General features: G+C 36.7%; 1 protein-coding gene across 9 annotated transcripts in view; it reads right to left on the bottom strand.

The window, feature by feature from the left end:
• Nucleotides 1–16328, bottom strand: part of WRN (WRN RecQ like helicase) — a 112107-nt gene that overhangs the window by 64563 nt on the left and 31216 nt on the right. For 8 of the 9 annotated variants that reach the window (XM_065946573.1, XM_065946574.1, XM_065946578.1 and 5 more), the window contains 7 exons: nt 12229–12343; nt 9737–10157; nt 7617–7697; nt 4982–5123; nt 2553–2628; nt 823–890; nt 438–546 (listed from right to left, as the gene is read on the bottom strand). In XM_065946573.1, the coding sequence (XP_065802645.1) occupies nt 438–546; nt 823–890; nt 2553–2628; nt 4982–5123; nt 7617–7697; nt 9737–10157; nt 12229–12343 (1012 nt within the window). Of the gene's footprint in view, nt 1–437; nt 547–822; nt 891–2552; nt 2629–4981; nt 5124–7616; nt 7698–9736; nt 10158–12228; nt 12344–13953; nt 14036–16328 lie in introns of those variants that run through there. The other variant, XM_065946582.1, reaches the window with a different exon arrangement.

The following is a 16328-nucleotide window of genomic DNA, read 5'->3' as shown; positions in this document are numbered from 1 at the left end:
AAATTCCTTCAATGGCTATATTAGAAGACTGGTCGTTAAGGTGGATTTTCCAGAAAGACTGCAAGTATAGGTTGAAGGAATTTAAATGTTTTTCATAAATAAAAACTACACCTCTATGTATATACTTCATACCAAGCTAAAGAAGAAGGGTAACCAACAGAGAAAATAATTTTGTGATATGTAGTGTTAACCGGCATAAAATTTGCTTTTTAAAAAAAATTGGGGGGGGTCACCTGGTAGCCCTAAATTAAAGAGAACTCAAGAAAGAAGATTAAGCTCTTCCACTAAAGTGTCATATATTACTAGTAAAGACAAAGCAACATTTATAGAAATGTATTAATAGGAACTAGATTTTAACATACATGATAAATCAAGTATTTCCTTCACAGGAGTTAAAAAAAAAAGGGTGGCAATGTGGCTCTGAAAGCCTTACTCACTCAAGCTGAAGCACTTGGTCTTCCATCAAAGAAATAAGGGGAGAGATGACAAGGCCAATCCCACCTACATAAACAGGTGGATACTGGAAGCACAGACTCTTTCCATACCCTTAAAATAAAAATAATACACTCAGAGAAATAAAATTAGATTGTTGGTACTCTGATTTCTTCTTACAATGTACTTGCATGAGATGAACAGTCACTACTAATGTGCTACCTTCCTAAGAGTTAATTCATGCAAAATTCAAGCATCTAACCTCAGCTCATTCTCTTCAACAATTTACACCATTTGTATACATACACACCTTATGGAAAGATTAAGTATTTCAAAATCTTGAAGCTTTATTTTTTAAAGGACAAAGTTATTTGCTTAAGTACAACTTACCAGTTGCCATGACAACAACATTATCTCTTCTTTCTTCCAGTACAGAATAAATCACTTTCCACTGAACCCTGGAGGATGAAAAGCAAAATGCTGCACTGTTTTACTAATAAGAAATGGAAGAGACAAGTTAAGTCTAACCATTTCCTTACATGTAAATTTTAACTTAAAAGTAAAATAAATAAATAAACATTTAACTATAGTTAATGATTTACCTGCTGAAGTAATTAGAAGGGAGTGTAAGGATGTCTACAATTTACCCCGAGATGCACTTTATTAATAAAAATTGAATGGATTAAAAAGTGGATAGACAGATAATCGATATGTGATAAAGCCATTTTATTTTTTCATTTCCTCCAGAATTTCTTTTACATTTCCAAGTTTCAATAAAAATACGTGAATTCTGGAACTTTAAAGCAGAACTTCCACTTGACCAACTTCCCATTCAAGGTGACTGAACAACTAGGATTTCCATTTATATTTGCATTACATTTTATTACCTGTATCTAAAATATAAAATAAATTCCAAGCTTCAATCTAGATATCCAACAGAATCACTCATTTAAATAAATAAGAGAAATGCTCTAGGTGCAAGGACTGACTAAGAAGGGAAATAAGGGAACTTTTTGGAGTGATTGTAACGCAGCATATTTTTAAAAGAGTTTAGATTACATGCAGATGTGCATGTACACTTAAGACTTGCCAGTGTTAAACACTTAAGTTTAACCATTTCCTTACATGCAAATTTTAGCTCAAAAGTAACATAAATATTTAACTATAGTTAATGATTTACATGGTGAAGTAGTTACAGTGGAGTGTAAAGATGCCTACAATTTATCTTGAGATGCATTTTATTAATAAAAATTGAATGGATTAAAAAGTGGATAGACAGATAATCAATATGTGATAAAGCAAGTATACTAAAATGCTAATAGTGAATTAACAGTGAATATACAGGTATTCATAGTAAAAAAAAAAAAAACTACTGTATCTTTGAAATTTCTTTTAATAAAATTTTGAGGGAAAAACAACTGGAAAGGTGAGCTTCTGGTACGCTGATAATGATTTATTCTTTCTTATTGGAATGCTGGCTACACAGGGTGTCTGGTTTGTGAAAATTCATTGATATGTACATTGATGTGTATTATGTGTAGGACACAGTTTAATCTAAAAAAAATGTTTTAAGATCAGAAGAGAAAAAAAACAGTCTAGATTTTTACATTCCTATTACCAACAGTTTTATTCAAATTTACTTGTTCTTCATCTCATTTGTATTCCTCTCATTTTAAAACTTGTAAGTGTGCTCCCTTGGATGTAAATACATTTGACTATGTTAAAACAGATATGATAGTCACTATTTTTCAAACTACTGTCTTATGAATTTCTAGTACGTCAACATGCTTTAGACAATAAGATGCACAAAACAGGCACACAGATACTTTTGTAATAAAATAAAAGTCAGGATTAACTTAAGATGAATTTATTAATGTATTTAAACTCAGAACTCTATCTTAAGGAAAACCATTTTTCCTCACTTATAAAAACAATGTGCAGATATGAATTTTACATAAATATTACTTCAAAGTAATTCTGCACTTAGAAAAATTACAGTGTAGCATGTGTAAACTATAACGAAGTTGTACTTATACTGTTCAGTGGATGGATTATTTGTCTTTTAAAGTTTGTAAAGAAAACAGTAAATATGCAGTTTAATTAACTGAGACTATACTCACGGCTTAAAAGTAGAATGGCCAAAGTAGGTCTTGAGGCAGTTAATTTGCTTTTCAGTAGGTCCTGGTAACAGACAGTCTTAGAATAAAATGAGCATTTATGTTAAAATAAAGGCACACAAAGTGAGAGGAAGTTTTATTTTATTGACTTCTTTTAAAGAACCTAGTTGCTGTGTTGTTGTTCAGTCAGTCATGTCAGACTCTTTGCGATCCCAAGGACTGCAGCATGCCAGGCTTCCCTGTCCTTCACCATCTCCCAGAGTTTGCTCAATGGCAGAAAGTGAAGAAGAACCAAAGAGCCTCTTGATGAAAGTGAAAGAGGAGAGTGAAAAAGTTGGCTTAAACCTCAACATTCAGAAAACTAAGATCATGACATCCAGTCCCATCACTTCATGGGAAATAGATGGGAAAACAGTGGAAACAGTGGCTGACTTTATTTTTCTGGGCTCCAAAATCACTGCAGATGGTGATTGTAGCCATGAAATTAAAAGACGTTTACTCCTTGGAAGGAAAGTTATGACCAACCTAGACAGCATATTAAAAAGTAGAGACATTACTTTGTCAACAAAGGTCCATCTAGTCAAGGCTATGGTTTTTCCAGTGGTCATGTACGGATGTGAGAGTTGGACTGTGAAGAAATTTGAGCGCCGAAGAATTGATGCTTTTGAACTGTGGTGTTGGAGAAGACTCTTGAGAGTCCCTTGGACTGCAAGGAGATCCAACCAGTCCATCCTCAAGGAGATCAGTCCTGGGTGTTCATTGGAAGCACTGATGTTGAAGCTGAAGCTCCAATAATCTGGCCACCTGATGCGAAGAACTGACTCACTGGAAAGACCCTGACGCTGGGAAAGACTGAGGGCAGAAGAAGGGGACGGCAGAGGATGAGATGGTTGGATGGCACAACGGACTCAATGGACGTGGGTTTGGGAGGACTCCGGGAGATGGTGATGGACAGGGAGGCCTGGCATGCTGCGGTTCATCGGATCACAAAGAGTTGGACACAACTGAGCAACAGAACTGAACTGAACTGAACATGTCCAATTGAGTCAACGAAAGAATATACTGGTAGGTACCAAACATCACTGTGGTTTTTAAATACACTTACACTTATTTTTCCTTTGGGTACCAGGCACAACTCCAGATAGATTATTTGATTAATTTCTTAATACTAAGGATAAGAACTTTGCTATGATTCACACTTTTGCTAGCTTCATAAAAATACAATGTTTTAGAATTATACTTCTAAAAACTAACATTTAGAGCCAACCATGGCAAACAAAATAGCAATCCAAATTTTATAATATAACCAATTTTCAGTCAACAGTAAGCAGGAATTAATTACTGTCACAAATAAAATCCATATGTAAAACCTTCATTTTAATTACCATTCCACCAAAAATCTCTGATCAAAATTCCAACTGCAAAGTAGAATGGAGTAATGGTAACTTCACCCCACTGATTTTCATTTTTTCCTCTAGTTGAAGGATTCATGAGTTGCCAAGAAAGAGCAAAGCAAAGAGTCGAGAAAACCCATCTCTAAACAAATGAGTATTTGTCCATGTTTAATACAAGAAAACAAAGGAAAAAACTTTAACATTTTCATATATTTTCCATCTATGCAATGTATCTTAAATATTCCATATTATAACATTGAAGAAATCTAGCTCCAGAGAGCGTTCTACTCCATGAGAAGATGCCTACAGCTTGTCATAATGAGTATCATCACTTATACGTAAATGACAGAAGATTCATTAAGTAGATTCTTTATTAGAGTTTCCACATACAAGATGAAAATTAGCCCATTTTGCTATTTGACACTTTGCCACTTATTTTAAGTAATAAGCACCTGAAGGGCAGATATTTATCAACACCATTTATAATAATGTTTAATATAAGTAATTAATTTATTATTTCTTATTTCTGTACTGTGCTCAGTCATGTCTGACTCTTTGCAACCCTATGGACTGTAGTACACCAGGCTCCTCTGTCCATGGGATTTTCCAGGAAAGATTACTGGGGTAATGGAGTGGGTTGCCATTTCCTCCTCCAGCGGATCTTCCCGACCCAAGGAGTGAACCCATGTCTCCTCTGTCTCCATCATCGCAGGTAGATTCTTTACCGCTGAGCCATCGGGCAAGTCCCTGCTTCTTATTAAATTATTTTTTTATCATTTTTGATAAAATACAAAATTCAGGATGAAAAGTCACCATGTTCACCAAATGATATAACACTTTTATTACTTACTTTTCTAAGTAGTATGATTGTGCTTTATGAAGACCAAAGCGCTACAGGACTTAATGGCAAGTTTTCAGGGCCGAATTAACTACATGCCACAGAATCCTCAACGTCCAAAATGTTTAAAATTAAAACCTAAACTAAAATCAGTGATAGGTATCAGAGACGAGTCAGTTCAAACACATGATAGTGCTTACCTTCATCAACTTCTTTTTCCTCTTCAATAGCTTCAATCTCATCTTCATCATCTTCTTCAGAAGGAAGATTCAGATTTTTTTCCATTTCTGTGCATTTTGAATGATTTGGATCTACCACACCACTGTTGAGGTTTTCTAAAGACTGAACATTTAAAAGAATTTTTCAAAGCAAAAGCATTGAGAGTGCAGTATCTTTTTCAGCAAACACAAAAGGAGTATTATTAACAGAGCCTACAATTTTGTTCAAAGCTGGCAGATGCGCAAGCAATACCACAAAAGAACATGTGTGCTCCTGTTTAAATATGTGCTCAAGAATGGTTTCTCAGGCATAAGGCCAAAGATGGAATACTGCCAGCACAAACAGGGTTCATTAATAGCATACAATGAACTGGCCCTAGGGAAAGTTTTCATAAATTTTGCATTTAGATTATTTAAAACATTTTTTTCTTTATCATACTTCAATGCTTCCAATTCCCAAGTGGTAAATGTGGGTTTTAATGTGATTCTTGTAATGAGTTTCTCTGTATCATGTGTCAGTGACATTATTTTTGAGGAAGCATAAATTTTAAACTATAAGCCAACAATAAATGTGTTTCTTGAGTTGTCAAAGCAACAACAAAAACATTGAAATGATTTTAGGAAAGGAATATTACAAATGTAAAACAAATGCTTTCATTTTGGCTTGGTATCTGATTTCCTCCCCTAAATGAAGATTATCTCTTTGATGAATCTGCAGGTATCTCAAAATTGTTTCATCTGTAAAATTTCTTAATGAGAAATAACAGGAAGAATTATTAAACCACAGTTGTCATTTTCTCTTTATATTAAAACTTCTATTTAGTAAGCCTGACTTAAAAGGTTTTTTAAAAAGTATTCATTTCAGGCCTGCAAAAGGGAAAAAAAGAGATTCTCTTTCACATTTTTTTATTCCGGTCAATGAACATACTTGTAAAAAAAAAGTACTTTTATCTGTGCACCCAAGTTGCCTTCTAAGAGGTTCAATATATAACATAAATTTGTAGAAGTCCGAAAGTATCCTATAAATCCACTACTTTAATAGGACTCTTCAGAGAAATGGTTCATCAATAAAGGCATATGATTTAGTATTTATATCCTTTTATTACTGTTAGCTAGTATTTATTACACTTAGGAAATGCCAGGCTCTTTAGTTAAACCCTTCACAAGTAACACCTTAATAATAAACACAACTGTTAATAGAGTATCAAAAAGCTAAGAAACGTGCCCAAAGTCACACAGTTAATTAAGTGAGAAGGTAGACTTTAAACCCACATTCACATTCAGAATCCACATTCTTATCACAACTCAGTACACTGTCTCAAAATTCAAAGAATCAGGAACTTAAATCTCATTTCATAAAAAGAAAAATCACATCGACCTAAAGATGAGAACTAAAAAGTATGCATAATGGTGAACTTCCATTCACCACATGTTTTTCTTCATTTTCCCTTAATTTAGCTAAGTTTAGGCTTTTCTTTCTAATTGTCCATCCTTGATTCATAAGATTTGATGAAAAAACTAGAGGTCAGGTGAAGAAGTAGAATATACATAAATTATAAAATACTATTTTCAACTTGGTAATAGGGGGAAACTGAATCACTTAAAACATTAGAAAATTATGTATGAAAGAAAACATCCACAGCAAATAAAACCAAAGTAAAGAAGATGGAATGTATAAAAACAGAACTTCCAAATAAAAGTGGACACACATGGATGGGAGGAAAGAGAAACCTGTTTCAAATACTGGAGAGCTGAACCACTACCCACGTTCCAGGGAAAGATGAAAAGAAAGTGACCTAATTAGTAAACTACTGAAATGAGAATCCAAGTTCCTACTCACAGAGCCAAAGAATGAACTTTATGAACACTCAGAACACTCACAGCAGCAAGCAAATAGGATTTACTTCACAAAGTACAAAGCTCTCAGGACAGACACTGAAAGCGGGTGAAGTTCCCACAAAGGTGGGACTTAACAGCAGTTTCTATCCTTACTCCTAATGATTTGTACACTTTTGATTGGTTCTTACTTTTAACATATGTTGTTTCTAACCATCAGCTTAAAGACCACAATGTTTGACTTGACATCTTTATGGCTTCTTTTGATTCCTGGGTTCTTAGTTTTCTTAGACATTAAGTCACCATCCGCAACCATTTCTCATGACTCCCAGCCATTTTACAATGGACCAGATGTATGCACTAAAGATTAATGATCCTCAGTTTTTTTTCCCTCGGGCATATGGAACACAAGTTAATTACTACCCTTCCTGGATCTGAGTGCTGATAATTTATCAGACCAAGGACATCTTCCTCTAAGAGCCAGTAATTCGGGACAAAGGAGATAGGCTTAGTTTAATGGAGTGGGATGCTTGTTAAAACAGGCCAAGGTCTCAGAGTTCCTACACTAACTGCCTAAGAACTTCTACATCACTACTGCTAATACATTATACATAGGCCATACAAAGACATATTAGAAATATGAAAAGGAAAACAAAATCTAATGCTACATAAGTGACAGCAATCTCATTGTGGTAGGACCAGTTTAGAATCAGGCAATATTTTACTTAATTAATGTCCATTGTAAAGAACTAGAAGTAATTTTCCGTAATGGTAAACAAACCTTAAGCATCTCCATTTCTAAATCTTCATCACTCTCAATTATGTAAGATAGATCCTCTTCATTATCCTTGAAAGATGAATGCTTTAAAAAAAAAAGTATGTCAAACATTAGTTTCCAGTATAATTGACTCAATACCCTCTTTTCTACAAAATAAAGTTCCTTTACACTAAATATCTTTAGACCACCTCCTATTCGTCACTAATAAATTTATAATATTATTTATATGTTTATGTGACAGGTAGACAGAAAGGTAGGGAAAGAGGATGGTAGGAAGGAAAAAAGAGAAGGAGGAAAAAATATAGAAACAAAGAAGCAAATAAAAAGAGCAAAACTACCTAACTTGTTTACCTAACAAACAAGATAGATAAACAAGCTTGAAATAGTCCATACTCTCTAAATGAGAGTACAAATGACAAATTCATTTATAGTTTAAAAAAAGCCCAAACTGTGGTTCCCAAACTTTTTGAGTAAGGAACCTCTTTGCAATATTGAGAAATTCTGTACAAAGCCAGGAACTATACTTGTTCTCTTATAGACACTGATTTTTAAAAGATCACAAAAAGTTACAATGACTAATAATACCTTTAAATAAATTTGGATATTTTACAAATAGCATCTACAGGTATTTGGAAAATAGTGTCAGATAAGTTATTTATTCAGCTATTGCCAATGTGGAAATATGAAGAAACTACAATAATCTGGCAATCCTTACAAAGCAAATGTCCAATGATAGTAACCTGTATGAAAGAAACCCACCAAAGAAATACAGAAGGACCCCAAAAAAGTCTAAAATTTAAACTGGAAATAGGAAAAGGAAGTATAGACTTAATTAAGTTCAAAACTTAACCTTTAAAAAAGATCTTAAAATAAGCCTTACTCTTTTATTTTTTAAATGAGGTCTCATTAATTTTTTAAATGCTAATAATTATTACACAATAAAAAATTGTAATATATAGGGTAAAAGATGTGAGTCAGATCATGAAATCCTGATCATAATTCTGTATCATTATATGAAACCTATCACTTTAAAGTGAATACCTAATATGAAATTTCTAGAAAATCAGAAGGTACTGCAGACATTAGCAAAAGATATTTCCCAAAAGTGGAGTCCACTTTACAAATTGTTGGTATGAAAACAGTTTGAAAACAATGCTAAAATGTATTTGCATACTGATAGAAGTGATTACTAATATAGTCACCAAATACAAAGAAATACTGAGAATCTGTTCTTAGAAAACTGAGTAAATAATCCTATTAAATGACTTTCAAATCTAATTTTAAAACTTTAAAATGCAGTTATTATTTTTAAAATGTATACAATTCCACCAAATATGGCCAATAGAGATAATTTTTTAATTAATTAAAAACAAATGAGATAAAAAGTTTACAGCTGTATGTCTCTTTTGTCTTAAAGAAACACCATAATTCCGCTAATACAACTTCACTATTTCAAAAAATATGCTTAAGTTATTAGCAAACAAAAAAAACATGATCTCACAAATTAATCAAATCAGAATATGATTAGAAAATCTAAACATGAAGTTGAGAAAAAATATACAATGTTTAACAATAATCTATCAAGAACAAAATGAGGTTTCTGACTCTAGATGACAGTATAGGGGGGTGTCAAGTAAAAATATGGGTTTATTAGAAACCCTCTCAGAATATCAAGTAGAGAAAACCCATAAGAGCAAACAAAACTACCCTCAAGAATCACATTTGGAAAAGTAAACTCTAGTAGGTATGTAGGGATCTACAAAAAGAAGAGGTATATACTAGGTAAAAAAGCAGGAGAAATATATGCTTAGCAAATGATAACAAATGTGTACTGACACTAAAAATCTTTCCAGGATAAAATGCTGTTGATCATACTAAGTCAGGAGTAGCAAACAACAGCTCACAAGCCAAACCCAGCCCACCTTTTTGCTTTTGTAAATAAAGTTTTATTAAAATACAGACAGGCTGCTGGTCTACAGCCGCTTTCATACCAAACTGGCAAAACTGGGCAGAAACCAGGTGGTCTGCAAAGCCTAAAATATTTACTATCTGCCCATCTATAGAAAGAATCAGCCAACCACCTTCATGAATGAAAACTATTTGCTCTTTACTGTATTCAGTACCTCAGGAGATGTGCAAGTAACATCAGTAAGATGTTTTTCCTGAGCCTGTTGTTCCAAAAGTCGGAGCTCATCTTCTGTAATATCTAATGACATCAAACAATTTCTTTCTGTATTCTCTTTCAACTTATTGCCTTCCAGTCCATCTTCAACTCCATCTTCTTGTTTCATTTGATTTCCAAGTACCTCTTCTCCATCATGTTCAATTAAACCATCAGGTGTTGCATCCAATGCCTCATCTTTAACTTCAGGAAAAATGTTACGTGCTCTAATCTGTTTCTCTTGTACCTCACCCGCAGTTGGCTCTTCCAGCGGTAGTAAGTGAAAATTACTGCTGGGTCTCAGTTCCTTCTGAGTAGAGCCAAACATCATCATCCTCAATGAATACAGATTTTCTGAAATATCCTTCAGTAGTAGGGAAATCCTAAAAAAAAAAATTAAGAAAGGTGAATGAAACTTTAATTGTGTTAACTCTAAGGACCAGTTTTAATGCTTTTTAATAAGAAGACCTTCACTTAAAGGACACACTGGATTAAAGTCGCTCTTCATGCCCTTCATGCTTATAGTTTCTGGGCTCCTCACTAGTATAGCAAGGAACTTCTACACTCGACACCTGACTTGCGTGCTTACCAAGTGTCAGGAGTGTTTAGCCTCAAACTAACTGTTTATGGTGTCACTCCTTATCCATTCTTGATTTTCATGTTAAGCATACATCCAAGCTTGTCAAACTGTGTCATAAATGCAAAGCAAATATGCCCTGAACGTGGCCTCATGCACTCCACTGGAACTGCAGTTAAGTGGATATGAATTCATGCTTATGGCATGTATTTTGGCTATTCACAGATCTTTTTTGTTCTCCCCCAGTTCAGAGATGTATCTAAATAAATGAAGCGACAGCATAGACTTGTTACAGAGAATCTGAAACAAAAGATCTTAACTAGTTCTTGCTTTGACCCACTAAAAGTTTATAAGATCTACCTTTATTAAAAATGAATCCAGGGAGGTGGGGGGGAAGCTCAAGAGCAGAGGAGATATATGTATACATACAGCTGATTCATGTTGTTGTAGAGCAGAAACTAATAACATTGTAAAACAATTATATTTCAATTAAAAAAAAAAGAATCCAATATTGCCCATTCTCAAAATTTAAGAAAACCTACTTAGCTTTGATATTATAAAGCAAAGCATTAAGCACATGTAATTTATACTCAACAGTTATTTTAATTCCTAGAAAAGAACCTGAAATGCATGTGAGTAGTAATTTTTCATATAAATGGTATTTTCTTCTTTCACGAAGGGAAAAATGTAAAAATGAATATGAAATAGCTTTATTAGTACCTTTTCCCATTTGACAGTTATTTCTTTCAGATATCCTCAAAGTTACATAGCAACTACTAAAACAAATTGCCAGGAGGAAAATTACTTTGAAAAAGCTGAATTTCTATCTCATACTTTGAAATCTATCAAAATATATCACAAACCTCATCCAAAAAAGAATACATTAACACTGCATTTTTTCAGAGTCAGAATTCTATTTCAATTAACTGCTTCACATTTCTACAAAGGATGTTAGCCTCAAAATTGTGTTACCACGTTATACTCAATCACTGTTCAAGAGCACTCCTGTTTTTAGAGGTTTTATAAGGGAGTCATTCATCCATTGAGGACAGAGCAAAGCCAGATTCCAAGAAGTAGCTACTGGAAGCTACAGTCCATGGAATTGCAAAAGAGTCGGACACAACTGAGCAACTAAACAACAACAACCAGTAGTCCAATATCTGTTAATTCAAATGTCAAAAGTTACCTATTGCTTGGCTCAGACCGTGTAGAATCTGCCTGCAATGCAGGAGACCTGGGTTTGATCCCTGGGTCAGGAAGACTCCCTAGAGAAGGGAATGGCAATCCACTTCAGTACTGTTGCCTGGAGAATTCCATGGACAGAGGAGCATGGTGGGCTACAGTCCATGTGGTTGCAAAGAGTTGGACATGACTGAGCAACTAACTCTTTCACTTTTTTTTCAATGTTTCAGCTATATAAAACACTCTTTAAAATCTAAATGCCTCTTGTTTTAATAGTCTACTGACTAGGTAGAATTCTCATATAATAATCACTTAATAACCAGAAAAATGAGGTTACAGGTTTAAAAGTTGCTCCTATTTACTGATTTCAAGTGACCAAACTATAAATATAATTAAATGAAAAAGGCCCATAAACAGAAAGAAAAAGAACACTGAATCTTCAACATTTCGTTCAAGTGAACATAAGAGTTTTATTCAGCTTTGCTTCATAAAGCATCCTACAAAGCAGAGAAGCCTCCAACTTTTGTGCACAATTTCACAATTGGGAGATATTTCTCAAATTTATACATCAGTCTGTGTGCATGTATTCAAGCAAATTTATGAATCAACCCTAAAGAACTTCTTTACCGTATTTAGAAAAATGCAATAAGAACAAACAGAATTGATTTAAAAAAAAAAAAACAGAAACATTTAACCTCTGTGGATTTTCCAGATTTCCAAAAGTATCCGGAAGACATTCAGCCAGATCCATCATCTCCTTGGAGAGCGAAGTCAATTGTTTCTTCACGTCACTAGGTAGTATTTCCTCCTCTGGAATAAAAGTATCAGTACTAATTTTAAAATTACAAAGCAGAGATATTTATTTAAACACTAGCAGGGCTTAAATTTTCATTTTGTTTCTTTAAACGAACTGCAACAGAAAGACTTCCTTAACCTATCCCAAAATCACCTCAATCACTTTATTTCCCTTCCAAATTTCCGTTCTTTAAAATTTTAGACTAAATTCTAACTGATCTGCATTCATACATATTATAGCCCAGTGGTCCTCAACCTTGGCAGAAGGTGAAGGTAGAAATGAGAATCTGACCTCACCTGCACTGTTTCAACATCAGAAACCAACAGACCACCATATGGGACGCTGCTTACTGAAACAACTGGGTAAATATAACCTCACCCAGCAGACACCCCTCACTGTCCTCATTACCAGTCACCACAAAATAAGATGCAAGCCTTTCTCATAAGTGATCACTTCCGAACTTTCAGCTTCATTCTGTCTGATGGTGTCTCCGCAAACACCACATAACTTGCCCGCCTTTCCCAAACCCTTCCCCTGCTTATAATTCCTACTCTTCATCACCACTTCGTGCATCCTTCAACAAGTGCAGCTCCTCTGAAGCACTGCATGTTGGATTACATCGTCAGCTTTTCCTACTAGTTGCAGCTATCTTGTGGTCTCAAAATCACATCACTGAAGATTTCAGCACTTGGTTCACTGTCTCTTTCTTCCCTCTATTTCTGTGATAACTCCTAGTGATTTCAACATTCACAGAAACTCTCTGCCTAAGAATGTGGCCTTTTCAGTTCCTCAATCCCTCCATTTCCAGCCATCTTTTCCTCAGCTGATCTCAGCCACCCTACCCATAACCATGTGCTGGGCTTAGTCGCTCAGTCGTGTCTGACTCTTTGCGACCCCATCAACTGTAAACAGCCAGGCTCCTCTGCCCATGGGGATTCTCCAGTCAAGAAAACTGGAGTGGGTTGCCATGCCCTCCTCCAGGGGATCTTCCCAACCCAGGGATCAAACCCAGGTCTCCTGCACTGCAGGCGAATGCTTTACCATCTGAGCCACCAAGGAAGCCCAAGAATTCTGGAGTTGGTTGTCCTGCCCTCCTCCAATGGATCTTCTGATCCAGGAATCAAACTGGGGTCTCCCGCATTGCAGGTGGGTTCTTTATATCATCTGAGCTACCAAGGAAGCCCATAACCATACCCTTGATCTTAAAATTGTCAATAAAGTCATTACTTCCAAATGCCAACTGCAAGTATTCCATCCTCTGAACACCAGCATGACTTCTGCAATACAACAATTCTGGCACACTTTCAGAACCAAGTCCACTGACCTACTGCCTTTCCTTTCCCATTATTCTTCTCACTGCTCCCCACACCCCCTATGCTTTACTCTCCTCCCTTGCCCATATTAATCATTCGCTCCTGTGGACTCAACTCTTTTGTTCCTTCCTTCTTCCATGGCACTTACTTATGCCTATACCCAAACAGTTGACTACAGTTGAAAATAAAACACAATTATGAGTTTCAATTATGAGCTTTCAATTCATGCACACACCCCGTGAACCCTCAGTAATGACTGTTAATTAGTCTACATTTCCCACTTTCCCACTCTCAAGAGGACTGTATCATACTTCTTTCTGTCTCTTCATGCTTCCAACACCTCCAACACTTGTCCGTCCTTTTTGGTCAGAGAACAACTTCATCTCTTACTTCACTAAGGAAACAGAAACAAAAAGAGAACTATCTCATCTTCCCGCCACCAACCTGCTAATTGCTAATTCATATCACAACTCCCATTTACAGCAAAATTCCTTGAAAGAAAGAGCTGTCCACACTCACTGTCTTCAACTTTCTAGTTCCATTTTCTCCTAAGCTGACTGCCTGCCACTGAGCTTTTTCCAAAAGCTATTCATGGAAAGGTTACCAATGGCCTCTACAGAGCCAAATCTGTTCATCCGAGTTGCTCATCTCACTCTTTAATTGGAATATTCACTGGAAGGACTGATGCTGAAGCAGAAGCTCCAATACTTTAGCCACCTGATATGAACAGCCAACTCACTGGAAAAGACCCTGATGATGGGAAAGACTTGAGGGCAAGAGGAGCAGGGGACAACAGAGGATGAGACAGTTGGATGGCATCACCTTCTCAATGGACTTGAGCTTGAGCAAACTCCCAGAGATAGTGAAGGACAGGGAAGCCTGGTTTGCTGAAGTCCATGGGGTTGAAAAGAGCTAGACACAACTTGAGTGACTGAACAACATCTCAAACTGTCAGAGGCATTTAAAACAGTAGACAACTAGCTCCAGCCCACAACACTGGCTGACTTCTAAACACCACCCCTCCTATGCTTCCTCCTTCATCACTGCCCCTTCACAGGCCTCTTTGCTGTACTCTCCATGTCTTCCTGACCTCTAGAGGCTGGTGTGCCCTTGATGTCAATATGTGGGCCTCTTCTATTCTTTATTCCACTCACTTCCTATTTTATCTTCTCAAGCTTAACCACCATCTGTATACTGATGGCCCTCACAGTTACAGCTCCAACCTGTCTTCCCTCCAAACTCCAGAATCACGTTCCCAACTAAGGTATCTCCTTGGATGACAATAAACATCTAAAACTTAGCACACATGGGTTCTCAGTCACTCAGTCATGTCCAACTCTTTGCGACCTCACAGACTATAGCCCGTCAGGCTCCTCTCTCCATGAGATTTGGTTGCCGTTTTCCCCTCCAGGGGATCTTCCCGACCCAGGGGTTGAACTGGCATCTCCTACACTGCAGGTTTCTCTTACCACTAACCCATCTGGGAAGTGACCAAAACTGGAATCCAGATTCTTCTTACCCAAACCTGCTCTTCTCATTATCTTTCACTGTGACTGACCCTTGCATTCATTCAGTGGATTCAACCAAAACACCTCTACATCTCACTCCCCACAAAGAATTCATCAGCAAATATATACATATCTTCCAGCTTTTCACCCCCTCTGCTGCCACCAGCCCAATCCAATCATCTCTTGCTTGGATTATCACAATAGCCTCCAAACTGACTTCCCTGCCTAAATACTTACCCTCCTATAGAAGCCAGAAAAATCCTTTTGAGATAAATATTTAATCACATCATGCTGCTACTCCAAATCCTTTAAGTATTTCCCATCACTATCCTTGTATTTAATCAATAAAATATGAAGTCAGATTCACAGCCTATAAGCCCCAAATGATCTGGCCCTAGCTACCTTTCTGGCCTCATTTCCGACTCCTCTCACCCTTGTTCACCTTGTCTCACCTCTCACCTTGTAACCGAGTGTCTCGGTTACACTCACCGTCCCTCACAGCTTTGCTCTCTCTTCCCCTCATGCCTTCTACGTTCTCCCTTCGGGCATCCATGTGGCTCATTCCATCACTGAGATAAACAGAGTGAAGAGGTTGGGTCTGTTTTGTTCAATGCACTTTCCTCAGCAAGTGGTACAGAGCCTGATGCCTAATAGAAAGTGAAGTCGCTCAGTCGTGTCTGACTCCTTGCGACCCCACGGACTGTAGCCTACCAGGTTCCTCCATCCATGGGATTTTCCAGGCAAGAGTACTGGAGTGGTTGCCATTTCCTTCTCCAGGAGATCTTCCCCACCCAGGGACTGAACCTGGGTCTCCCACATTGTAGGCAGACGCTTTACTGTCTGAGGCACCAGGGCAGCTCACAAATCTGTTATATGAATAAATAGCCCCTTTCTGAACCAAAAAAAAGTTGTTTACACGTGCTTTCTCACTTTCCTTAGATCTCAGGCCTCCACGCACGCTAATGCAGTCTCCACGCATGTCCTTCCACTACTCCGTTCTGGCTCCGGCTATGGGGCCTTCACGGCACCCTAGCCTGCGATGCTTTTTTGTGTTCCAATGACCACTCTGCCCTCAATACAGTCTTTTGTCACCCAGTCTACCAAAGCGGCTGTAGTAAAGGTCACCAACGACCGCCACACTGCCAAACCTAAGAACTAATTCTAAGTGCTCAGTTTCT

Source organism: Muntiacus reevesi, chromosome 10 (assembly GCF_963930625.1).
Source record: "Muntiacus reevesi chromosome 10, mMunRee1.1, whole genome shotgun sequence".
NCBI lineage: Eukaryota > Metazoa > Chordata > Mammalia > Artiodactyla > Cervidae > Muntiacus > Muntiacus reevesi.
This window is presented reverse-complemented; position numbering and strand designations above follow the sequence as displayed.